Source organism: Athene cunicularia (genome assembly GCF_003259725.1).
Source record: "Athene cunicularia isolate RWA chromosome 6 unlocalized genomic scaffold, athCun1 chr6_part2, whole genome shotgun sequence".
In the NCBI taxonomy this organism is placed as follows: Eukaryota; Metazoa; Chordata; class Aves; order Strigiformes; family Strigidae; genus Athene; species Athene cunicularia.
In genome coordinates this window covers 3,288,445-3,314,122 of record NW_020799106.1, presented here as the reverse complement: position 1 = coordinate 3,314,122, position 25,678 = coordinate 3,288,445, and the positions used below count along the sequence as shown (strand labels likewise).

The following is a 25,678-nucleotide window of genomic DNA, read 5'->3' as shown; positions in this document are numbered from 1 at the left end:
CTTGACCTGTCCTTTCTGCAACGTTATTTTTTGCATAGATTCCCCTGGAGTTTGGCCATGAGCTGAGTGTGTAAGAGACCGCTAAACAAGAAGGAAAATCTAGAGATCTTAGCTGAGCAACCCTATTTAAGTAATAAAAACAACCGTGTTTGAGGAGCCGGTTACGTAGAGCAAACTTTTAAAGGACAGAATGCCCAACGCTTGTTTGTAAACCCAAGGCTTTATTAGCAGCACTGTTAGAGTTATCAAAGAATGACGATCCCTTCCTGAGCCTCACAGGCTACCTGCGTCCCTGTATTAATTCAAAGCGCTGCTGTATGGGCTTTGTGTGTTGTAGCACTAATCCCTGCGGTTCCTCGATTATGAGCATGTGCAGAGCAGCCGAAGGTACGGTCGTGCGTGTGGAGCTGACACACAGAGACTTGCGTCGCAATGCCATGTTTGTGCATGTGTTCCTACGACCGAGAAGGATACAGGGAGCCTGCCTGCCTTGCTGTGACTTAGCTGATGTTTTCTTGTTTCTGTTTCAGCATTCAGGATAATCCCTTCGGCACGACAGCTTTAGCAGAGTAAGTGAACACTTTACAGATGTCCTTATTTTTTAAATAAGAACGATGAGTTCAGTTACCGTAGCAAATAACTGTAAATAGTATGTGTGCAGTCCCAAGCTCTCTGTCATATATTTTGATTCACTTTTCTGTAATCTATTACTGACTGTATGGGAAGGATTGCATGAAACAGCTGCCTTTACATGTTCTCTGACCATTTAGAATTTACCTTTCTCGAGAATATATGCTTGATGCACATCACACGTGTTTAAATACATGATTTTCAGTGTAGGATAAATCTCCTGGGAAAATATTGCTCATTTCGGGTACTGATGATCTTGACCAACAGGAGTACGTCTGTTTTCTAAGAACACATGGTCTGTACTTCCTGCAAGTATTATTAGGACAAAAAAAAAAAAAAAAAATTTGCAAATATTTTGGAAAAAATAACGATACATTATTTAGACAAGCCAAGTACCAAATACATCATTTCTTTGGAATCAATCCCATAAACTCATTAGAAGGCCTTTCATATATATCATGATCGTAAGGATATATATGTTGACTTTTGCTGTTGTTTCACAGAGACAGCAGAACAGCATCAGGGAGAACATCAGAAAGTTAGAAAGGCGAAGGCTGTAGGAACTCTTACAGTTGAAATGGTCTTTGCTTTATTTCAGTCTAAATCACTGAAATGTTGGTGCTCTCTATTATTTTGATTGTTTCAAAAGCTTCTAGGGAAGATTCTTCAGCAGTAACGTGCCAAGCAGCTTCTCAGGAAGGAAATTACTTATAGATTTGTTTGTGTGTTAGGTGAGTTTTACACTGCTAATATGCTCATAATTAAAAAAAAGCCCTAGCTGGACGGTGGGCTGTTTGCCCAAGGGTTGTGGGGACAGGCCAAGCTGCAGTTGTCTGAGCCATCCGTGAGTGTTGTCAGAGTCACTGCAGGAAAAGTAAGATTTCATGGGGATCCAAACAATTTCCCTCTCTTATATTGCTTTGTTTTATTTGCTTACATTGCCTCGCTTTATTTCATTTTTATTTAATATTTGATCTTAGTCATGCTTTTTGTGTGATTGTGGCAGATATGGCAAGATTTAATAGAAAGTAATAAGAATCATTAATTATTTTTTTTTTAATTGCTTTCCTGCGTCCCTATTAGTTGAGAAATTGCGGTCTGTAAGATTCTGGGATGCTCCCCCTTCACAGAAGAATAACCAGATGAGATAGTACATTTTTCATATTGTTTTCTCCTTCTCTTTTCTCTGTCCCCAAATACATCCATAGTTTCCAGTAGAGATTCCCCTGGAGCAGCCCCTGTGCCTGCCTTACCCTTAAGGTTTCTTGGGACCTGATTTTCTCTGTGGTGCTTCATGTGACCCGTAAGACAAAGGCCAGGATGGCACAAGGGTGCCGGCGTGGTGCCGGCGCTGCCCTGGGGATGGGGACAGGGGGGCAGGCGGGGCTGGGCTGTGCCCAGCTGAGGGGCAGCGGCTTGGCGGAGCTGGGGCATTGCCTGAAGGGTGAATCTCCCTCGTTTTACCTGTTCTGTTTCAGGGGCTTTAAGTTTTAACCTTACCTTTCCAAACATAGAAGTAGAAACATGCTTGGACAAAACAAAGCCAGCGAACAATGACATCTGAAAAGCATTGTCCAAATGAACAACCTTGGTTTCTGGAGCTGACTTCCCTAAATCCTGTTTGGAGCCTCTCCCCCCCCGCAAAGCCTTTTTTGAGAACTGCTGAGGATACACAATTCTTACTGATTTCAGCACTAGTAGTTTGTGCTGGCCATATCTGAAAATAGGTTACTTTTATTTAGCAGGATAAAGAGAGAGCTTGCCATGCAACTTTAGACGTCCTCATCTGACAATTTCTGTCTTTATTTGCGGCAAAGGCAAAACCAGGGTTTCCGGAATGATACAAAATCAGTGATACAATAATTTCAGGAAATTTCTCCAGACGAGGCAAGTGCCTGGGGCTGCTAAGCTTTCAGCAAGCCATGCGTGCAGCCTGGTTTAGAAGTTAGTCACGTGAACATCTTAAAGGTCAAGTCAGCAAAAAGGAGCAGTTTGCACGTTGTACTGAAATGGCTCCTCTGGAAAGGGGAAAATGGAAGAAAGTTTAAAAAGCTAATGCCATTAAACCAGAGATCCTTGGAAGAAAAATAAACGGGGCAGTACTCTGACCTGACTGTGGCCCATGCCGTAAGTTCAGTGAGGGCTGTACTTCCTTCCGAGAGACATATCCATCAGTCAGTAGTTAGATTGGGCACTGAAAGAAAAGGATTCACATCACTGGGTTTTGTCAAAAGACATTCTTTCTGCCCAATGTAAGCTTCAACCCATATTAACTTATGACTTGAAGCTGTTCTGGCCCATTCTCTGATGTTTTAGGAACAAGTGAGGTGCTGCTGCAGCTTTTGGGTTGGTGGGAACTCTACTGTGTGGCCACCAGCTATCACAAAACTTGCGGAACTCTTGGATATCCCTCTGTTACACGTAGCTAAAGTCGGACAACAAGATTTACAAGTTACTGGTGAGAGGAGAAGAGTGTGTGCGTTGACATGTGCAGACAGGTGGCACGAGCTGCATTTCTTAAAGAAGCCGAGGTAAAAACACTCTGTGCTTTAATGATGGATATTTGAATTATATCATGAATTGATCTTCTTAGAAGTCCTGCTATGGTCTTAGCCTCAAGCACCCTCTCGTGTGAGTGAGCTTTCTTCATTGATATTTGTTCTTACAAAGAGAAATGTTTCTATGAGAGTGTGTTGCTTCTGAACTTCATCACAACCTTTTTATTACATGATGGACATAGTCTTCTTTGATTCATTATTGCTTATCTTTCCTACCTACTGCGATCCCGCTATCCAAACTCATTTTGTCATGCTCACTTACGTTGTTTTTAAGTTCTGTCTGGTTTTGTGACTTTTATCAGTTGCTGGGTGCTAAGTTAGGATCTCTGCTGCTCAAGATGACCGTATTACAGCCAGCTCAGGCACAGCAGCTGCCGGGACACTTCCTCAACTTAAGGAGTATGCACACATAGACTTGGCTGATGGACCTGTGCTCAGTCATCCGCCATACCTCCAGAGTGCTCCCAGTTACCAAAATGGTCTTTCAGGACTGAAGGTTGCCAGGTGTGGCAACTGGGGAGAGGAAGGCCCGAGTGAAGCTGGTAGCAGAGCTGCTTCCTCCTCTCCCCTCTTCCTGTGGCACACGCAGGAGGGAGAATTTGTCCCTTCAGATGGTCCCTGGCCTTTGTTGACTGTGGCTTGACCCATGGTGCACAGCATGCCTGGTGGCATCTTACCCTGCTCTCGTGTCTGTGCTGGGAGCTCTGTCCATCCAGCTCTGACCTTGGCACAGCCTCCTCACAGTGTATTTCCTTGCTGTTTTTCCCCCCCTGAAATTTTCCTTCATGTTTTTCATCTACGTTCCAGGTTTCTTTTGTGCTGGGCTTCCTCCTTCACACCCCCAGCATGTCCCATCCTCACACCTTGCTGGTGTCAGACACCTTGGTGAGGTGATTAGTGACAGACCAGAGGGCAAGGTGTGACCGGCATCCAGAGGCAAGGGCAACTAGATTTGTGCAGTGAATTTATCCATTTTGTACATCAACCCCTGTCTTCTATCTGTGTGGGAAGAACTGCATCAGTGGCAGGAATGCTGTGCGACTAGGGGAGCCCTGCATCTGTAGTCATAGTTCCAGTTGCACGCAGCAAATGCTTTTATTCATATGCTGATGTATTCAGGAAGTGTAAACACTTGAGTGTCCCTTTAAATATTTTCTGCTGCAGTCTGGCTTTTGATAAAGATACTAGCAGGAGACTGGTGGGAAAGAGGGATGTATTACAAACCTTGCCATCCAAGTGCAGTGCGGAGCTATGAATTCATCACTTAGTGTGCTCTGTCCTAAGAGGGGCAATTCTTCTGAAAATTTAACAAGTCAGCAGAAGTACAGGCTGCTTCCCTCATAATGAAGAGATTCCTCTGCCGGCAAACTTCAGCTGATCCAGGCCTGCTCAGTGTCTGTGCCCTGTGAGTATGGACAGCGGGTGAGGAGAGGGCCCCGACTTTTCCCCAGGAATAATACCTAGACAGGATGTTTGCATATTTGTTAGGAGTGGATGCATATATCTGTATGTTTATTTGAAGAAAGACGGCTCATAGGCTTTGCAGTTATATCATTCCACAAAGTCCAGCCGTGCTGCATGATATAGTGTTCAACACTGGGGTGTTAGCATATTTATCCAGGCTTCTCTTTTGCTTAGGCAGCGTTATGACAATTCTGTGGTTTGTAACTTAAGGGGATGCGATTGGTTATGTTTTCTTTAGGCATCTTAAAAGATCCTGCTAGTTTACCTTTTAGGACTAATGATCACTTTAGAACTTATTTGGGGATTCTTTTTCCTGCTGTAGAAAGAACGACTGCTCTACTATAGTCAATATTTTTTGTGAGTCTAGGAGAAAAACACCCTTAGCTAATTGTTTCTAATTCTTGTTTAAAATGTGAAGTATACTATAAGCAATCAAAATACAGAATTTCTTGTAATTTTGCCTGTAATTTTTATTATAATATCGGAATTCTTTGTCATCATTATTTCCCTCCGACTGAAAATGATAGACCCAATCTCTGCACTTAACATCTCAAGTTCTTCTTCCTCTGAGATCTGGCCCACCATGGAGCAGCTGTGGCATTAAATGGCCCCAAGTGAGGTGCGAGAAGGAGAAATGTGTTTATACTTCGAGCTGCACTGTCGTATTACTAAAAGCTAAATTTCTGCAGCTGGCAGAAAAATCAGCAATTTTTCTGTATCCGTTTTCAAGGTGTGAAGGGGATTCAGACTCTGTGCATGAAGATCAAGCAGACAGTTCCAGCCCCAGGTATTCCGCTGCAAATTTTGTCTGAAATGCATTGGCAACAAATAAAGCTGTCAGAGTGCTTCTGTGAAACCCTTAGAAAGAAGCCTTTATTCTCAAGGGAATGCAGAATTTCTGGGGTATTACATGCTAAGGATATTCGTATTTATAGGAAATACATGTTTGTCTTGTGTATTTTTGTGTGAACAGTATTAAGTACTCTTGTTATTATATGAGTAAATATGGGCTGTGTTCTTCACATCGTGTTACTTTCATTTAGATGCAGGTCTGATGCTAACACATTGAATTTTACACTACGGCAGCTGGTACAAAGTGGTAGTAAGAGGAGTTTTGCAACTGTGCAAGGATATGCTCACTGATGAGTGGCTGTGGAAAAAGAATCCTTCAAATCGTAATTTCACCGAAGTGTTCTTGAGGCATGTGTCTCTCATGGCTGTGTTAGTATACGTTGATTGCTAGATGATGCAACTTAACCTTTCAGAAAGATTTTTAAATTGGATGTTGCCTTAAAATTAGCAACACTTCTGCACGTTGATGAGATGCCCGTAAGATGTGAATCACCCTACGCTGTAGCTATGGCTGCCTTGGCACACACTTGTGGATGGCATGGGCAGCAGAGGTGTTTAGCTCCATGGGCACCCTGCGAGCATCCATCTGGATACTGGTGGGCCACAGATGGAAAGTGAGTTTGGCAGCTCAGGATCCTTAGGAGAAAATGTTGAGTTAGGAATTTATACTTTCTAAAAAAAAAAAAAAAAAAAAAAAAAAAAAAAAAAATCTCAGGGGGATTTAATTCAATAGTTCTTGACACCCTCAGTTGTGGAAGTTTCACATCAGGAGAGTGGTCGTCTCTCGGCTAACCATTAGGATTTTGCCAGCTGAAGATAACATCTGAAATGTCGCCTGCAAAGTAAGCAACAGCCAGGGATTTCGGAGCAGTAATGCTGATCTGCTTATCCTGCCAACTAAGCAGGCAGCCTGCACTGGGGCAACTTTCTTAATGGTGCCAGGGAGACCCTCCCAGTGGAAGGCATTAGCCCAGTCCGAGGTTGGATTGACTGGGTGTGGATAAGACTATCAAGGTCTGCTTAGGACGGGTTGCACTCTGTAGGCTAGGTGGAGATTGAAAATATCTGTCACGGATTCAGTTCTTACCTGAGCGTCCATGAGCAAGTTTCTGTTTAAACCACTGTTATACAGGATGAGCTTTTCTCCAAACTGGGAGCACGTGCTACTTGTCCCTTCCACCCAAACGCACCTCGGACTGTTCAAACCCTACGCTGTATGCCTACCTCCCTCACTTGGTCCAAAAGCCCTCAAAACCAGAGACTGTCGGAAGGGAATTGTGTCTATAGGGAGGCATTATTCTGTGTGACAAAGTTTTGGTGAGATTATAACCCAGGGTGAATCATTCAATGGGGAAAGGTCTTCTGCGTGAAAAACTTTCAGATTTTATTTGGGGAATATGAACTATAGGGCTGAAGCAAAAGACTGCCTCTAAAACCAGTCTTATTTAAATGGCTCCACGGTTGAATGTGTAATAATATGGAGTAGTTTCGCGTGTGATTTGACAATAAGCAGCAGCCTCTCAGACTCACGGCACTAACATATGCAGGGGTTGATGTGTAGACTACTCAACTTGGTAAAATTAAAATGCCACGAATAGCTAAGAACTTGTTGCTGTTCTTCCTTCATAATGTTTTGACAGGTGTCTGCAGTCCTGCCTGATGCATTTCAATTTTATTTTCTTACAGAGATGACGATAACAAAGAAAATTATCCGGACAACGCCGCTGTCGTAGAGGAAAGGCAGCTGCCTTTGCAAGCCGCTCAGCAGCACAAGCAGCAGGCGGTGATCGACCACGCTCTGAAGCCTGAAATGGGCAACTTGAAGCTAAGAAAACCTAAGCCCATTGCAAAGCTAGAGAATGGAAAGAGCCATGAGGAAAATCAGGTAAAGAACTAAATTCACTGAGGGTATGTTTACGGCACAGTGTCTGAGCGAACACACCTTTTGGAATGCAAAGTGGGACTCCCTGGTGATCCACAATGTGAGGAGAGACCACAAAAATCTGACCCGGTGTTCAGGGACCAGGAGTCCTGGAACCCTTCTGGAACAACAGACAATTTCTTTCAGACAGGGAATTGCAGGGAGGGGTGTGTTGCAATTGCTGCCAGAAGCAAGTGGAGTGCATAGCTGAAGATGTGCAAATATATCTCTTCAAATTTCCCGTGACTCCTTGCACCAAATGTAAAAATCTTGGTAGCTGCAGTACTTGATTGGACCTTTTCTGTTTTGTTTATTTGACTGAGGATATCTTGCACTGGTATTTTGGCTGCCAATGGAGAGATTTCATACTTTCTTTTTATCTCACTTTCTCTTTCTTTTCTCATCTTTAAATAATAAATCTACTCCAGTGCAGATTCTGGTACCAGTGCTCTTGCCCACAGGCTTCCCGGGTTGAGCTGAGGGGAGCAGAACTGTAACTTTTCTAAAGGCTATCAAAGAAAATTAGAAATGACGAAGCTTCCGTTGGTGTCTGTGGAGGTACCTCTGCTCTCCCCTGGTGCTTCCCAAGCCAAGCCTCATGTGCAGTGCAAGGGGTGGAGCTCTGGTGCCGGTCCCCTCAGCTAGAAATATTCTCATAACCAAGAACAGTTGATGTTAACGTTGGTAGATTGTCAGCCTGCAGTAGGCACACGGCCTGACATCTGTAAATACATAAATATGTCTGTATTTACATCTTTTTTTCTGATGTATAATGTGTTTGTCTGTATTCTGTCTCTCCTCCCTTCCTGTTTGTGGATAGAAACTTGCAGAGCACTTTCTGAAGTGCATTGAACCCATCACAGAGCAGGAATTATTTTGCTTCATGTTTTCAAGTTTAGAATGGAAATTCATCACCTTGGATGCCATGTCTTACCTTCTAAGTGGGGAATATAATTTTGAATCCCAGAAGAAAAAGCATACGGCATCCCAATGGCATTAGCACAGTCTCTTTCAGAATATCCATGTCAACTTTTGCCCTAATCTTTTTGAATGTTTTTCTGGAGTTCATCCCTGAGATGAATTAATAACTGCTGATTTTCTGCAACTGTATCGTGTTACTAGGTAATATTATTTAGGCTGCAGGGAGATGAGGTGTGCATATTTATCAGCAGATAAGAAAAATAAGAGGAAATATTTCCCTATGAAAAATAAGTGGAGATGTATCAGGAAAAGGGTAAGTCCTGATACACAGGGGAGTGTATCAGGAAAAGGAGACATGAAGTCCTAAACAGGGCAAGATCTGTCTCACAGTTGCCTTTTCAGCTACATCCAAGTCTCCGGTCTGCCCGCTCCCCGTGCGTGCCGTGCCTGCCCCTCTCACCCAGTGAGAGCTAACGCGGCACACATTTGCTGCTCTGGGGGATTTTACGTGGCCTGAAGTAGTTAACTGAAAATGTTGATATATGTTCATGGGAAATTTTCTGAGCATATAATTAGACTGCCATAAGATGCCAGTGCAGCTTAGATATGCAGCCTCTGGAAGGAAAAGCAGTGTCAGGCGGATAATTTTCACATGACTCAAGGGCTTGAATTAGGAAAGACGAAAGTGGTCCTGAGCCCCCCCCACTACCCATTGCTCCCATCTCTGGCATACTGGAAGAGCTAAGATGTGTAGGCACCGTTTTATCTCACCTTTGATTTGATGGGAACACTTGAGGGATGAGGGCTAGTGTGGAGCTTTAGGTGTAATAAAGAGTAATATACAGCATAAACACAAAGCAAACATTCCCCCGTAACAGAAACTCCACTCATTCATAGATGGAATTGTATCCTAGTGCTGAGAAAGACTTTTTAATGAATATCTTATATCTACACTGAGTTCCGTGGCGCTTGCTGTAGAGGAAAGCGTTTGCCTCTTGGAACGGTTTGCAGAAGGAAGCTGTTTGGGATAAAGCACCTACCAAGCCCTTCATTTCTCGCAGCTTTTGTTCTCATGAGTAAGGATGTGCACGGTCCTTGGCCACTAGTGCTTGCCTTGCTGCATCTTCAGCTGCCTCAAGGGCTTTTTATTCTTAGGGAAGCAAGCATCTGGCTGCTGCCTTTGCTAATGGTGCCTATGAAAAACAAGGCTCTGCTTGCAGCAGAGCTCTGCGGAGGGTTTGGTTCCGGGTGGGGGTTCTCACTGGGATCCTTGGTGGGTTCTGACCTCTCAAGGCCTGTTGCAGCTGTCTGGGTTAGCAGTCCTGGTTGTGAACTGGTGAACAATTGCTTCTCTCCATTTTGAAGCTGAAAGCAAAGTGCTGCTGTGCTGTTTCTAGTAGCTGTTTTTTATATGTATATAAAGTGGAAAAGTGGACCAGGCTGATGCTTCAAAACACTGTGCAACTGCATTTACCTTCCTTTTGGGGAACTCCTTGGCACCAAGCCACTCTGTGAGATAAACAACGTACTTACAAGCAGCTGGTGCTGAGCTGACAAACAGCAATATCTGAGCACACGCATTTACAAAAGAAAAGCACGATGCACTGCACATGGTGATTAAACTGGTTTTCCTTGTTTTCCTGAGTTTATGGACAGAGTGCTTTTCCAAGTCTTCTCACTTCCCCTACCTGACTTCTATGCAGCATCAGAAAGAAACGGTGACAATACCGCAGTGCTGGTTATCTCTTTCAAAGGTGTTGCTTTGATAGGCCAAGGGAATGTTTGCTACTCGCTCCTGTGTGTTATAAGCCTGTGAGTTGCTTTCTCAGAAAATTGTCCCTTTAAAATCAGAATACGCTGCTGGGAGATAATTAAGTTTGTTTCATGTGTTGGAAGCTTTAAAGTGTGTTTGGATGGGAACCAATTCTGTGTGTGTTTCTACTAGTGTGAATCCAGGGGGGTTCCACTGCAGAACGGTCACTGAGAGGGAACAGACCACGGTGTTCAAGTGGAGCAAAGGTGGCGGCAGGCTGCCGGAATGTGATCACACTGCTGTACTCCGGTTCCTTGGTTTCATCTTTCCTGTGGTTTCAGGAGATCATTTACTAATCCTGCAATGTTACCCTACAGAAAAACAAATTAATTGGGATTTATTTGACTTCAAGAGGTGAGGAAGCATATGCTCAGAAGATGCTCAGGGGTGTCAGTGTGAGAACAGATGGTGAGGAATGGAAAGTCTGCTTTCCTTGCTAATCCTTTCTCCTGTCACTCACCTTCGAAGCACATAGAATATCGATTATTAAACGAGTCATCCTCAAATTCCTTATTGTTACTGAGAAATAAAGTGACACTAAACATGCTACCTAATAGGTAGAGACAGTAAAAGCTTAAAGTCATATAATCAAGGTGAATGACTCTAAAAATGAAACGGTGGCTTGAGAATCAACGCCCTAGAGGTGGGGAATGCTGAAAACTGCGGTGTGAAATTTTGTATTTTGAGTATAAAGTAAGTGGGAAAATTGCACGGATTTAATGTAAATTTACATTAAAATAGTGGTTTTAAATGCACAGGCGTCAGAAAAAAGCCAGATTTGATGTTAACACGTTAGCTACAGAAATACATGAACGTGTCGGGCAGTCTGCGGGTTCAGTTTTTAGGTGCACTCTGTTTATGTTTAAGCCGTACGTCACATCGTGGATTAAATCTGTTCAACTCACTGTCCGATAAATGTTCTTGCTTCTTTTCCTGTACGGACTGGCAATTCCAGGAGGGGTAGGAGGCTTTTCTGCTCAGGACTCAGTCCTGGCTATCTTCTACATCGACACAGCACCACGAGCTCTACCAGGGCTGTGGGCCTCAACGCTGGTACAATATTTCCATGGTGCTTGCATCTGAAGAGAGAAGGAAGTGTCTGGGTGTTGGATAAAGCATACGAAGGATGCAAGGCACTTTCTGGAGTTCAAAGGCAGCCACTGTTTTTGTAGGTGTAGAATGACCTCAGCCCTCCAAGTTCCCATCCAAACAGTTCTATCCAAACTTCCGACTTTCAGGCTCTCAACTAAGCTTTGAAACTGGAGCAAAATCAGACTCATTGCTTTACCAGTGGAAGTGAACACTATTGTTCTACAAAGCACATTGTATTTTAATTTTGTAAACTATTAGAATAAAATATCGGATGATAAAGGCTAATAAAGAAGTAAGAAAGAGTCCCGCTTTGATGATTACATTTTCAAAGAACTTCATTAAGTTACCCCTTTGAAATGGAAGGGAAATATTATAACCCATTTTATAGGTAAGGAAATGAAGATGTGCTGAACACATCTTGCCACAGCCCTACAACTGGCTTTCAAAAGCTTGGAGTGAAACACATACTTTTCTAATTCCTTCTCCCTCGATTTGTTGGACTAAATTGGCTTTTTTATTTTGTGTGGCAGGTTGGATGATGTGACCGTTTTTTTCCACACTGCTCTTTACTCCTCCTGCAGTAATACTCTATTCATAAAGCTGTGCATATGCTAGGGAAGGGAAAGAGCAAGAGGAAAAAGGAAAGTGGTTAAACCTTACGAAGCTTATTTAAGCGAACTGCATTTGCTTTTGTCAGGCAAAATTTTTCTGATAATGCCCAAGTAATAAAATATTACTGACTTGTGAGTAAATAATTTCAAATGAAATGTGAATGTATACGTAGCCAAAAAAATACTGAACTCTGTGTATGTTCAGCTCAGATGCCGACATCTATTATCTCACTAATACACAGAAAATGGGTTACAGTCTGCTTTGGTCTCCAAAAAATTTTACAGTGAAAAAAGGTACTACTTTGTTTAGAACCTTTTCTAGTCTGTGTTTTCCAGATGTTTCCAGATTATTACTAAAAAATAACAAACCACAATCAGCATCCCATCTCGTGGAGCTCTTGTTTTCTTAAAGCAAAATATTCCGTTAAGCCTGATTGGTACTGACAGGGCAATCAACTTTCTTTTTATTTTCTTTTTTTTTTTTTTTTTCTTCTTTTTCTTTGGGCAGGAGCTGGAAAGTGCATTGCCAGGCCTCTCGGAGTGTCAGGGGAAGGCTGGATCCTCAGCTAATGACTGTGCACAGAACACGGCTTTAAGATGCCAGGAAGCAGTTGTGAGATTTCAACCGAGGTAAGCCTTGGGATGAGACAGCGCATTTCAGTTCTGATTAACTGTGGGAAAGGCTAATTCATTTGCTGCCTTTTGTGTAAAATATTCAGGCTCCTGGCTCTCATTGGCAGTTGTGTTCTGTATTTATGTGGCTGGAACTATTTGGAGAATTTGAAAGGGATGAAGATAAGAATGCAAATTTCATCTTTCTTTAAACCCCTTACTTTTCAAGCAGGAAGAACATCCTCAGATCAGGAACTTCAATTCCTCTGTGCCAAGTTTCAAAAATATCTTGGCACTTCTCTCTCCTCTGGTGCTGACGTGCCTCACTGTTTCTCAGAGCCATATTCTCACTGAGAAATGGGAATGTGAACCTGCACACCTGGTTTTAGCATGGGTGTGCGTTTAGGTATGGCTTAGACCCTGGATGCTGTGGCAACTGTGCTTGTTCCAATGCTGTGTAGGGCACAGGGTGTTCAGGTCAGGCATTACCTGAGTCCTGATGGCAGATAACTCAGCTCTGGTAACTGTTGGAAGTCACAGTTCCTCCTCTGATCCTTCATGGCTCTGCAAAAGGATAAAAATGAGGTTTCAACTCATCCAGCTGGCCCAATCTACCAGCAAAGGTGTGTCCTAAGGATAAGAATGCACTTTTACTGGCCGGCTTGGACTGTGTAAATAAGATGAAGTTCTTCACAGCCATCAGTTTTTGGGGCACTGCTTTACAGATTTCCCACGCTGGGGTTCTGGTGGGGCCCTGCTCTGCTGTGCGCATCCCGTCTCAGGCAGGTGAGCCAGGTCTCTGCTCCTTGTTCTCTGTCTCGAGGTGCGTGACAGCCTTGGTGCTGTGTGGCAGAGGCTCTGGCTCTCTTCGGAGGGACCGGGGCAGCAGGTCCCAGGGATGCTCAGTGCGTCAGGGCACAGCTAGTTGACGTCCAGAGCTCGTTGCCTCCAAGCTGTTTCACGTCAGGACTAGGTTAGTAGTGACGGTTGCCATCCAACGGCAGTTTGGTGCTTCTGTGAAATGAACTGGGTGTCTTCACCACAGCTTTTAGTAGGCAACACTGCAAATGGTATTAATTTGTGCTCTCAAAGGAATCTTTAGCAGAATGACCAAGCATTTAATTAGCTTTCACAAAGAACTGCCTTCACCCTCCAATGCTTGTATGTGCAATTGAGACACCGCATCTCGGTGTTTCTAATTAGCCCCAGCCTAGGAAGCCTGCCTTCTCTTTTTCTGGCATTCTTTATACTAGGAAAAAAAATCACCTGGATTTCTCGTAAAGAGGAGCACAGTGAGTTTGGTATCAGAGAGTTAGACCTGCCTAGTGGCTCTGCTGGTACGAGGTCTGTACAGGGGTAGATAATGAAATAACATTGGTTAGTTTTGATTGATGAAAGGAACATGATGAAAGAAACATGGACTTTAAAGAACCGGAGCGTGCATGAATAAACAGCAACTACAGCAAAATCCCCCTGTCCACTTCGTTTGGCCCTTTTAGTTTAGTTTGCCTGACATGAAACCGTTGTTCTCTGTGCTATTTATTTCTGCGTAACACCAGGGTAGCTCCTCTTGCAAGCCTGCTATCCACAAGGGCTAAGTCTGTTAAATAACGGTACCTGGATTTAGCAGGGTAAGAGCTGTGAAAGCATAGTGATCAAATCTCAAATCTTGCCGTGTCAGTCTGATTATATCACAACAAAACGGAGGCGACTTTACTCTCAAATGAGGAACTTAAAATACGGAGTAAACAAGCATTAATGCATCGTCCCTGGCCTCACACGCACACTTTATTTACTTTAACCGTCCTTGGAAAAAATACTGCCACCACCCAGCTGGGGCAGGGGACTTGGAATTACATGTGCTGAAGTTACCACTTGCAGTTTGAGGGTCACTGTGCCTGGTGACACCTCGCGAGGGTGACCAGCAGCTCGCCCCGTCCCTCTGCTGTCAGTCAGCTTTGATAGGGCCAGAGCATGCCCATGTCTCGGCTCATGCAGATTGCTGCCTGCTGCATCAGGGTCCCAGAACTGGCTCGTGCAAGAGGCTGTGAAACACGGCTGCCAGGGGAGGACGCCTTGCCTCGTGTTCTGTCTTCTCTGCTCTGGGACGTGGCAAAGGTTAAGCGTTGAGTCTTGGCAGCAGGCGACCATCACAGCTAGATTTTGACAGAACGCATCTGCTAGCCCCACAAAACTTGAGTTTCGCTAGCTTCCACCCTGGTTTTGGTAGGTTACTGTTAAAATTAACAATGCTTTGGCACACTACGTCTGCCTAGGACCCCTAACTCACGGACCAAAAGCTTTCTGATCTTTTGGAGAAGAGGAGATGGCCATACTGCTGCAGGGGTGCTGCTGGGCAGGCTCCTCTATCAGATGTGTGTGGGGAGAATAGAAGAAGGATTTATTTCTGTCTCATACTAAGAAGCAAGGTTGATTATTTCTAGTGTGGCTTGTTGTTACTTCTGCTTTAATTTCATTTCTGCAGACTGCTACAAGCTCTGTCATTAGTCTCATCGGATTTCAAAAGTCTAAATGCCTCTGGACTGGTCAGGTTTTTTTTTAAAAAATCTGTTCCTGTGAGTGTGGGGCAGCTAAAAACAGGGTAGTTTTAATTTGTTTAAATATGATTAAAAAAAATACTGAGTTATGAAGAACTTTTCAGTCCCTGTTAAGCAGAGCAATCTAAATTCAGGGTAACCTAACGAGGGATGTTCATAAACAGATACGTGACAAAGAAGAGCAGAACAGGAAATATAAGAGGAAAAAAAAATTTACAGAAATATAACTAATAAGTATATGTGTTGATTGTTTTTTTGAGGGGGCTACTTTAATTCTATGATAACCACTGAAACAGTGAAGGAAAAGTTCTAGTGGGATTGGAAGGAAATGGAAAAATAGACTTGGTGAAGGGTTTTACAGTCTGAAGAGTGAGGGAATGAATACTGTTGTTCCTGGCTGAGCTGCCCCTGACCTGAGAATCAAGGATTTTAATTTCCAGAGGTGTTTATCATCCATGATTTATGAACATCAGCATCAATTTAGAATATAAAATGCCATCTGCATGGAAGGAAGCCTTTATATTTTCTCACAAGAGCATGAATTTCTAATGCTATTGCTTGTGATTACATTGAATACTGCGCTAGTCATTGTGTGTAGTTGGGTAAGAGTAATATAATCTGCACCTTTGGGAGATAGAAGTTATATGCAGGCCCCAGGAACAAATGTTACAATAAAGAGAATTGCCTTTTTTTTTTTTTTTTTTTTTTTTTAACAGAGAATAGGAAAGCCAATATGGAACAAGACATCTGATTACAAAAAGCTGCTCATACTGATTGCCTTCCCAAAGGCAATCAGCAAAACTGGTGTGGATTGCAGAGCTGTGTACACAGTTACCTGGATAGAGGACGGTGCTTTCTTCAGATGCCTGTGACACAGGGAGGGGGCTGAGCCATGGGAATCCTGGGCGGTAGGAGTGTCAGTGTTTCTGAGAAGGTTGCATTCCAAGTCAGCGTGGGAACTACACTTTGGGGTTAAGTTTTCTGCAAAAGAAAAATTGCTGAAAGCTCCCCCTCTTCCCCATTCCCCAAATAAAATTGGAGTGGTTTTATTGAATAGGATGGTCCCTGGGTTGGTCCCTAATTTCTGCAGAGGCTGGAGGGTGGCACTTGCTGTCAGGGCTATGACTCTTGTCCGGGAAACCTGGAGATGCTGGGAGCCCTGGGCTGCCCTGGATTCTGGGCTCAGCCAGTCTCCTTGTTTCTGTGCTCCCCCCAAGGGAGCCCAAGCTCTAGCAAGGCTTTCAGTATTTAAGTTTTCAAGGCAAGAAGCTTTTGAGAGTGCAGTTCAGGTGGGGACTGTCGTGGTTTCCATGCTTTCTGCTGAACAGCTACAACTCGGGGGCACGTGGGAGGGAGCAGGGAAGCTGCAGAAGTGCTGATGTCCCTGGGCCGTACAGCGGACGCGGTGAGGCAGAGCTCAGAGCTCCTGAGGCTGTGTGCCCATGCAGGCTGCCAGGTGAGCACGGAGAAAACTTAGCCAGATTCCAAACCGAGTCCCGCCTAAGACCTGGCAAAAGTTCCTCGCGACCAGTATGTGTCTGCGAATAGCTCTCTGTCAGTAAATCAGGATTTGCTGATCAAATATTGCTTTGCTGGGAAACGACTGACCTGTTCCTAAAATCACTTTCTTCTGGAATCTTGATATTAAAATATTGGCATTTATTGTTCCAGTGATGCATCTTGTATCAAGGCACGGAAAATCCCTGAGCAAGCTCTTGGGTTGCAATACACTTAGAGAAGAAAAAAAAAAAAAAAAAAAAAAAAAAAAAAAAAAGAAAATAAAAAGGGAGAGGTTGAGAAAGGACAGAGTGTCAAAAAAAAAAGGCTTCTTACTGTAGCCCAAGTAAGGACTGTGCCTGGTGAGTACGAGAAGTGCTCATAATAAGAAAAATAATTGTGGCCATCCACAGCCAGCCTTTGCGCAACTGCTGTGATTGATGAGGCAGGCACGGCTGCGCTGGCGGGCTGCTTGTTCCAGCACTTGGAGACTGCCCAAGGAGTAGCCAGGGTGTATCCAAACAGCCTTCAGCCCTTAATGGCGGCGTTTCCTTCCGCGTGCTTTATGTTCATCCGAAAGCCTGTTGCAGTTTATTGCTTCGTAAGGACTTTTGAAGCATCCACCTGCAGCCCTGTGGCAAGGCGGCGACTACGTTTGAATTTCATAATCCTTTTTGCTGTTTGTGGAGATCTCAGAAAGGACCTTTTTGTTTTCCTGGCACTGAGGCGTGTTGGTTGTGGGGTCTGGCTCTGTACACGTGTGATGTAACCTCTGGAGAGGATGAACCAGTCCTCTGATGCTGTACTAAAACCTTTCTGAGCTCTTAACCTGGTATGACGCCCTCAGGGTGGGAGGGGGGAAGCCGGTTGCTGGGCTGGAGACAGGGAAGGAGTATTGGGCCAGGAGAGGCTGAAAGTGAATCTGGAAAAGGGGGTTCAACCCACAGCACAGCATGTGGCTTGCTTGCCAGGATTTATCCTGACATCACGAAAACATTAATTGGCCCAAGACACCGAGCATGTGTGGCATCGTGGTGCATAAACACATAAATCTTCTGAGGATGGGTTTAGTGTAATCCAGGGCTGGATTGGATTGAGACTTGCAAATTACAGAATGTAATGCTCCTTTCTGGGTTCTGTCTGGGAAATAAGAAGTAAATTTGCTTAGGTTATCTTCAAACATTTTTCCTAGTTTTTAAATGACGTGGTTTTATTTGAATTTTATGCAAGTTTGGAAGTAATATCATGCATAATTCAATAATTCACATGTTCTGCTCTGCTTTTTAAACAGCACACTGCTCATGCAAATTGATCTTCCCCTTGAAGTCTAGTAGGAGCTCTGTTATGATAATTAGTATTTAGATTTTTTTTTTTTTTTATGTCCACAAGCTCCAAATGTCCGTGTTGCTGCGTTGCATCTTTGTCACCTGTGCCACGCAGAACAGGGTAATTCTGCCAAAGCCAGAGTCTGTAGGGAGGGTAAGAGATCGGACCGTTCATATTTTATAAAGAATGATATAACATATATTTGAGTAGTAGCCACAGAGAGAATTCCATTTTCATTATTTTACATGATGTAAATTATACAAAATAAGGACTGCCTGCAGTTATTCAGAATTTCAGCAAAGGCTTAAAATTATTTTAATGTAGTCAGAACAGATGGAAAATTAAGGCTTGTTCCTGCTGCTTTTGAAGTTAATGGATATTTTCTGATTGATTTTTAATGAGTAGGATGCAACCCATAGGTATTAAATAGTAAGCCCTTTGTTGCCTGATGACAGCCAGATACCCTGCGTTTGCCTAGCGGGGCAGTTAAGTCTTGGTGAAAAAACAAAAAAGCACACCGCAAAACTCTCTCTATATAGAGTCAGCTCAGCTCAGCATACGTATATGACAATGTAAATGGTCTTCACACAAAAATGGTTACTCACCTTCATGATTTCAGTACCTTCAGAATCCAAAGAATGCAAAACTAAGAACTTCTAGTATTTTTCTTGAAGAAACAGTAAAATACCAGACTTCTGCATCCCTAAACCAGCAGACAAGAACATCAGCCTGAATGAGAGCGAAGGGGTCCTTCAGGGATGCTGTAAACTTTTCCCTCCCCGGAGTGCAAGACTCATGAGTGATACAGCTGTGAATTACGTAGAACTCTGTAGAGCACCTGTAAGAATCCCTGCTAGCGTTTAGGTTTTTGTTTTATTTTTTTAAGGAGAGTTCACATTTTCACGTGTTACGCACCCTGAAAGGAGAAATCCACATGAACACTAGAAGTGTACAAATCTGACGTGTGTCCTTTTCCTTTCCTTTATGTTTCGCTCTAGTTTGATGCACTAAATCACTCTAAATGCTTTTTTCTTCATTAGTGAAGAAATTCTTCAGCTGTTGGTAGCTTGCAGATCCTTTGTTAAGTGTTATTAAACCAAACTATAAATATTTCACCCTTTCTTATTAAATGAGCCCTTTTGTCTCTCCCCATGCTTTTTCCCTTTTGTCTCTCCCCATGCTTTTTCCCTTTTGTCTCTCCCCATGCTTTTTCTCAGTTTTCTTTAACTCTTCTGCTGCCTAAAAGCTAGAGATAGGCTGTGAGGCATTAACCTTTTGCTTCTGTAACTCTCCTTCTGCTCTCTTCACATTATGAAGACATTTGCTATCCACGTTCAGGTGAGGTGGCAGAAATAAGATGTCTGTGGAGAGCTGCGCAGAGATGTGGACAGGTGCTTGTACGGCAGTCAGCCAGCCAAGGCACCTCTCTGCTCAAGTATCTCCAGAAATCACTCTCTTCTGATCACGTATCTGGACGGAGGTGCAGGCTGGCTGGCCTGTGAGACCTCCCGTTCTGGTGCTGGATGTACCACCACCAAAAGGACTCGTTCTCGTTCCTATGTGACTTGCACACCTTGGATCCTGTTTGGAGGCGAGTGGTTGTTCGCCCTTGTGTAGCTATTTAATGCGTCTGTTTTCATAAGGAAAGTGGCATATCCATCATTCCAGTCTTTAAATGTCTCCTAAATCTCTGAAGAACCACAGCAAAGGCCTGTGCATCTGTCTGTACTGGTTTTGAGGTCTCTAGAGACTTTTAAAACTGCCTGGGTTTGCTGGGACTGAGCACAATGGGTTGAAAAATTATTTTGTCCAAAGGAATCTGGGTTTTGCGTTAGTTTAGATCGTGTCTGTGAGTGAGTCTCCCAGGGGCCAGCAAACGTTGCCCCCTTTGCAGCAATGAGAAATCTCATTCTCTGAGACAGTTTTCTGGCTTCAGCCGAGTCGCAAGTCAACTTGTGATACACCCATGTCAAAATTGCAAAACAGAACTTAAGCAGAAAGTTGAAGCTTGGGAGCCTGAAATGCCATCAAATTTAAATATGGAAAGATTTATTCTTCATGGCTCTGATACAGGAAAACTCTTGTTCCTGACTTAAAGCATGTGGGACAAATCATGCTTGGATTTAAACATATGTTTGAGCTTTTTCTTGGCTTTAACCCTATTAGCTCACCAAGATACTGAGAGCTGATCATGCTTCTGTAGAACTTTTTCTGCGTGACACAGTGAGCCTGGATTTTACTATCATAGTTGCCAGGACCTCATTCACAGTTTAAATATATTATTTAGGATTCTAGTAAAATCACTGTTGTTTTGAATGAGGTATAAAATACAGATGTAGCTTACATAGAAATGTTATTTTTTAAATAAAACAGATTCATCCCATAACTTGTAATTTATGTACAGACATGACGAAGAGTTTGAAATATTTGCAGCACAGATAAGCAATCTACTGAGTGATAATTCTTGGTTTGTTTTGTAGAATAGATGAGAACACATGCATTTCACCAAAAGAAGCAACTGAGCAACTTAACAGCTTAAATGAGGTAAGCTTAACCAAAAATTGATGTATGTTACACATTTTTAATTAGATGTTTGGGTTTTGTTAATTCTAAGGTCTTGGAATAATGTAATCACTTGAGAATCTCGGGTTGGCTTTTTAATGAATCATTTTAGCTATGTTTTTGGAGAAAAGCTTAAAAATATGATACATGACTGCTATAATAGTTTAAAAGCCAAAAGCAAGAGATTTTAAAAATATTTAAAGCCACCTTTACGCTGCTTTCTGTTTATGCTCAGAAAAGAATTAAACATTCAATGTTGACTGAGTGAAATGCCATCTTTCAAGAACATTTGATTTTTTTCCTCATATTACAGCTCAAAGTGTTCAGCTATCAAATATGTTTTGTTTAAAAATAAGGAGTTCTCAAGGCTGCTACTTCCTGCATAAACTATGAAGAGTAGAATGTAGTCTAGAAGGAACTCTTGTTGTGAGATGGGAAAAGGGGAGAGTTGGAGTGAAGAGAGGAAGCAAGGAAAGCCAACCACCACCTGTGACACTTGAAACAAAAGCTGTTTTCACAGGGCTTTATGCCGGGAGGATGGTGCGAGAGTAGAGCACAGAGAAGCGGTTTGTGTGATCATGACAAGCCACGGATGAGCCTGGGCTAGATTCTCACAATCAGCAGTATACTGGAGGCCAAAACCAAGCTTTGCCGTTATTCAAAGTGGGAAACCTTACAAAGCATCTCCCACAAACAAGGGTATCCACATACTAGCATGGAGTATGCTTAGGCACTGCAAGGGCAATGAACAACACTGCACTTAAATAAGGAGCAGACAAGATTTTTAAGTGTAGACTAAGACAACTGTGGAAAAAAAAATAAAAATTAAGGGGAATAAAAGGGGGAAGGGGAGCCCATTTCTGTCAAACCGTGGAAAAGACGGCTTTGTTTCCATCGTCAGCTAGAGAACATCTATGTCTATTAATAGATGCCTGACTTCCATTAGGGGAAAACCACAATGTGTCCTTTTAAAGGAATTCAGACTTAATCTTCTCGTTACAATGAATTATTTCCTGTGCATTTGTGTCATTGTTATGCAGCTCACTTTTGAAAATCTCACTACTAACAAGTAAGGCACATTCCGTGATATAAGGGAGTATACTCAGCCTCCGTCTAGCCGGTCAAGGCCCTGGGAGAAATAATTAAGTTATTGTTTCTTTCGAGAAGCCTCATTGCAAATAATCGCCAAATCTTCCACTTAAAACCTCCCATTTAAAATTCTGGCAAAGGATTCCTTAAAGGTTAAGGTAAAATATTATAAATAAAACCAGTGTATGATATTAAAACAGATAATTAGATCAGAAATTAAAATAAATTGCTAATAATTTATGGGGAATGAGCAAGGGTTACATTCTGGTGCTTTCTTCTGCGAGATCTTAGATTGTATCGTGTCTCAGGTCTACTGCAAACCCAAACGGACATGTGTCATAAGAAAATATATTCCCTTCTTGTATCAGAGAAAGTGGCGTCTCTCTTCACTGCTCACCCGTGGCGTTATACAGACCCAGGGCATATCTTGTTCTATCTTATTGTTGCTTGTTTGTTCCCCATAAAGGAAGTTTTGAATTGAAAATGTCACACGCCTCGAGACACAAATATTGCCATAACAGATACTGCAGAGATTTCCTTGCGTTCACATAAAATATGCCTATCTTATTTGAACCTGAAGTCTCAGATTAAAAAGCAAGGGAGATGCTTTTCTACGTCGCTGTTCTAATGTGACATATAAAAGCTTTAATTTCCTTAGAGTGAAGAAATTGAACAGGTTGATATTTGCTCAGTTTCTTTTCTACGTGAATCACTTCAAAGGCCATTAAATGTTGAAAGCTTGGATTATTCTCTTTCTCTGCCCCATCCAATTTTATAAATCCAGTAAATCCATCAAGAAAGTGGATATACTGGAATGGGTGCCTTCCTGTCCTGGAGAGGCAGGAGCAGCCCAGAGGCAGGGTGCAGGCACCCTTAACAGTCAGAAGCACCGTGTGCGGGGCAGGGTGGTTTCAGTTTAAGCAGAAAGCACCTGGTATGGGCTTTACTTCTCCTTTCTTCTCCCTGTCAGCCTCAGGCTGAGCCCAGGCAGGGTCCATGGGTGGGGCAGGCCTATTCCCTTTCCATCCTCCCTCAGTTCTTAAACTTACCAGACCTTAGGATGTCCGCGAGGATGTCCAGCAAAGGATGCTGATAATAATAATAATAATAATGCTTGATCAGGGCAAGAAATAATTTCTCGCAGCAGTGGCTCTCTTCTAGCCGTTGCCAGCTACCTGCTGTGTGTCGGGACAGGCAGCGAGCACCGGTTGATGAGCAGGTTGGGCAGTGCTGTAGCTTTTGGCGCAGTGAAGGAGAGCGCGGGGCTGCGGGGCTCCATTGGCACGTTGCCTCCCATCGGGCTGCGGCCCCCTGGACGTGCTGACCGAGACGTCACGTGGAGCTGATCCTGCAGGGCCCACGCGGGCGCCTCCAAGCTGGAGAGGGAGCTGCTGCTGGCACCCACCGAGAGAACGTTTGTGAGTCGTTTCAGGGGACTCCCCCTCATTGCCACAACGTTTTGGTGATAACTTGGGAGAATTTATTCATTCAGGATCCGGTTCTCCAGAGGGATTTAGCAGTGTGAGTGTAGGTGTATGGTTTGTAAGAGGTTACCTATCAATAATTCCTTGTCCTAAGGCCTCAACTCTTTATTTTAATGATCACTGGATGGAAAGAGAGATGGTCAGTGGGGTACAGTCTACAGGTTTAATGGTCTCTTTACTACGGGCTGAGCTTCCTCTGAAAACGGCAATCCTTTTGTACTGTGTTTTCTCCAGTAGGCAAGAGTATGACACTTTAACAACTGTGTTTTCTTAAAGCATTTGCAAAAATAACAAATAGGAGAGGAGTACCGCACTGTCACTTTTTCCATTTTCCTCAGACTTTCTGTAAATGTCTTTATTTTTCCATTATCTTTGATCTGGAATAACGCAGGATGTTTTTACTTCTAGTGGAACTGGCATAGCTCAAGTTCTTTGAGTTGTCAGTTACTTTAAGAGGTTATAAGAAGCGATAAGAAACCTTTGTCCAAGACAGTTCCTTCTTTTTCAGGCTTTCAAAATACTGTTCTTAAGAGGCAACAATATGGTTATTTTTCCAATGAAGCTTAAGGATCCAATTTAAATATTAATATGTCCTTTCATTTGCATTAGCATGGATCAGGAATTACCGCATCTGAAACCCTAACGTTAGGCACCAGAGTAAAGCTGGAACAAGCATCAAATCTGAAGTATTTGAACTGAGATAATCAGCTGATATAATATACCATAGCTTAAATTACTTCAATAATACTGGTTTTCCATGTAAAATTACTAAAATTTATGATGGAACCTGTCACGACCTAACATTTCCCTCTCTATGTATTTTAGCTATTTGTCTTTGCTTCTGACGTGCTTTGCAAGTTCTTTTAAATGGCCCAGTTGGGCCCCAGTTCAGGTCTGGACTGTGAGAGAGTTTTAAGTATAGCGTGTGCACAGGCTGGTCCATCTCCAGAGGAGAGGTATTGCTGAGTGTGTGCGGCGCAGAAGAGTGCAGATCCCCACCGGTGTGGCATGCTGCCTGGAGTCACATCAGGGCTGGGCAGGTTCTGGAAAGTGCTGGAGAATTAGGGGGAAGTTGGAAGGGGTTAGTAAGATTTCAAATAAACTTGGGATGCTTGAGAAGAGGAAGACAGGGCTCAGGCTTTATTTTTCTCTCTTTTTGCCGTCCTTTTGCTGGCAGTTGGTAGCATGTTGGCCTGCCACCGGTGAGCCCAAGGATAGAGGACCTGCTGCTAGTCGCTGATACTAGGATGATCCTCTTGCCCATGAGTTGGCGACCCTGGGCAGCTTTGTGCTGGGCCTTTGCTTAAAGCTATGTCTCCTTAGATGTGTTCCCATAAATATCACGGATAGTGAGTGCACCGTGGCAGTGCCATAGTACTCAGCTGTGTTTTAGGAGTAAGATGAGGTTGATGGCATACTCCAGATTCATCATCTCCCCGGTAACATCAAAACGATCAAAACGACTTTCTCTTTTTTCTCCCTACATCAAGTCCCTGTCAAGGGCACATCCGTGAAATGATATAAAGTATTATTATTATTATTATTATTATATGAATTTTTTTAGTATTTTGGCAGTGAATGGAAATTTGCCATCCACCCACCTTCCACAGATGGGTGAAAAATATCACTTAGAGCAACTGAATATAAACCAGCTGGTGAGTTACAGCATGAACATTGCCAAAATACAATGTTTAACAATGTAGTCTGTGGAATGCTTTTTTATACTGAACTTGGCATAAATACTAATGTATCACAGTGATACAAAGTGAATGTATTTTCTTGGTATGGGAATTTTTTTGGTCAAATACTTGAAGTAACAGTTTGTGAAGGTTAGGTATTTTTGTCGGTTATTTGCCTATGTTCTCCTTATCGGTATGTTCTTCTGGTATTTACACCTATGTTCTCGTCACTTGCCATCAGCAGCTCTCATGATAAGGTCCGGGCTGGGATCAGAGTCCTCACTGGTTTGTAACTGGTATGGTCATCTTTTTGCTAGATGACATTGATGACTGTAAAACGCGGCCTGTCTGTTGTGATAATTCCATAGCCGCTTCATTTGGGTCTAGCTGGGATGACAGGCAGTGGAAAATGAGGCCTGTCACGTCATGAAAACCCTTCCCAAAACAGTGCCCATGGGTATGATTCCAGGCAGCACCCTTCCCTTGACAAGGAAAATTCACTGCCTCTTGGAAACTGTTGAAGGTGAGATGGTTTCCATCACTCTGTAACTGAAGAAAGCCCTGCCGAGAATTAAAGAAGGCTTTGGATGTACCTCCTAAAAGATGCTCAGATTGATGGCAAGAATTCTACTAAATACATCAGAAGCAGAAAGCCAAGTAAGGCTGTCAGCAAAGGAGCCGAGTGAATTCGTTATACTGGTCTTCCCTGAGGAAGCCCACGCTGGGGACATTTGCACACCCGGTATATTCTCTGTAGCAGACAGCTGAGAGGAGTCAGATCAGTTTGAAGCAATTTATGTAAAATATTGGGCCAAACGGTGTCAGTGAGTGACAAGGGAAAGATGCCAGTCATTCAATAGACCTGGAGAAACTGAGGAGCGAAGGTGAAGCGCTGCTGGTCAGGATGAGTAAATTATCCTTACAAATGGCAGCTGGGCCAGGGGATGGTGGGCTCTTAATGCAACCTGTGCCTGGGAATAGCAAAATTATCTTCTGCCTCTATAATCAC

The 25,678-nt window shown here is 43.1% G+C and overlaps 1 protein-coding gene across 7 annotated transcripts in view; it reads left to right on the top strand.

Annotated features, from left to right (window-relative positions):
* Positions 1-400: 400 nt before the first annotated feature.
* FAM13C (family with sequence similarity 13 member C) overlaps positions 401-25,678 on the top strand; it is a 52,261-nt gene continuing 26,983 nt past the window's right edge. For 6 of the 7 annotated variants that reach the window (XM_026852063.1, XM_026852060.1, XM_026852062.1 and 3 more), the window contains exons 1-5: positions 401-569; positions 5,383-5,439; positions 7,191-7,389; positions 12,371-12,492; positions 20,336-20,399. In XM_026852063.1, the coding sequence (XP_026707864.1) occupies positions 508-569; positions 5,383-5,439; positions 7,191-7,389; positions 12,371-12,492; positions 20,336-20,399 (504 nt within the window). In that variant the 5' untranslated portion in view covers positions 401-507. The remainder of the gene's footprint in view (positions 570-5,382; positions 5,440-7,190; positions 7,390-12,370; positions 12,493-20,335; positions 20,400-25,678) is intronic. The other variant, XM_026852059.1, reaches the window with a different exon arrangement.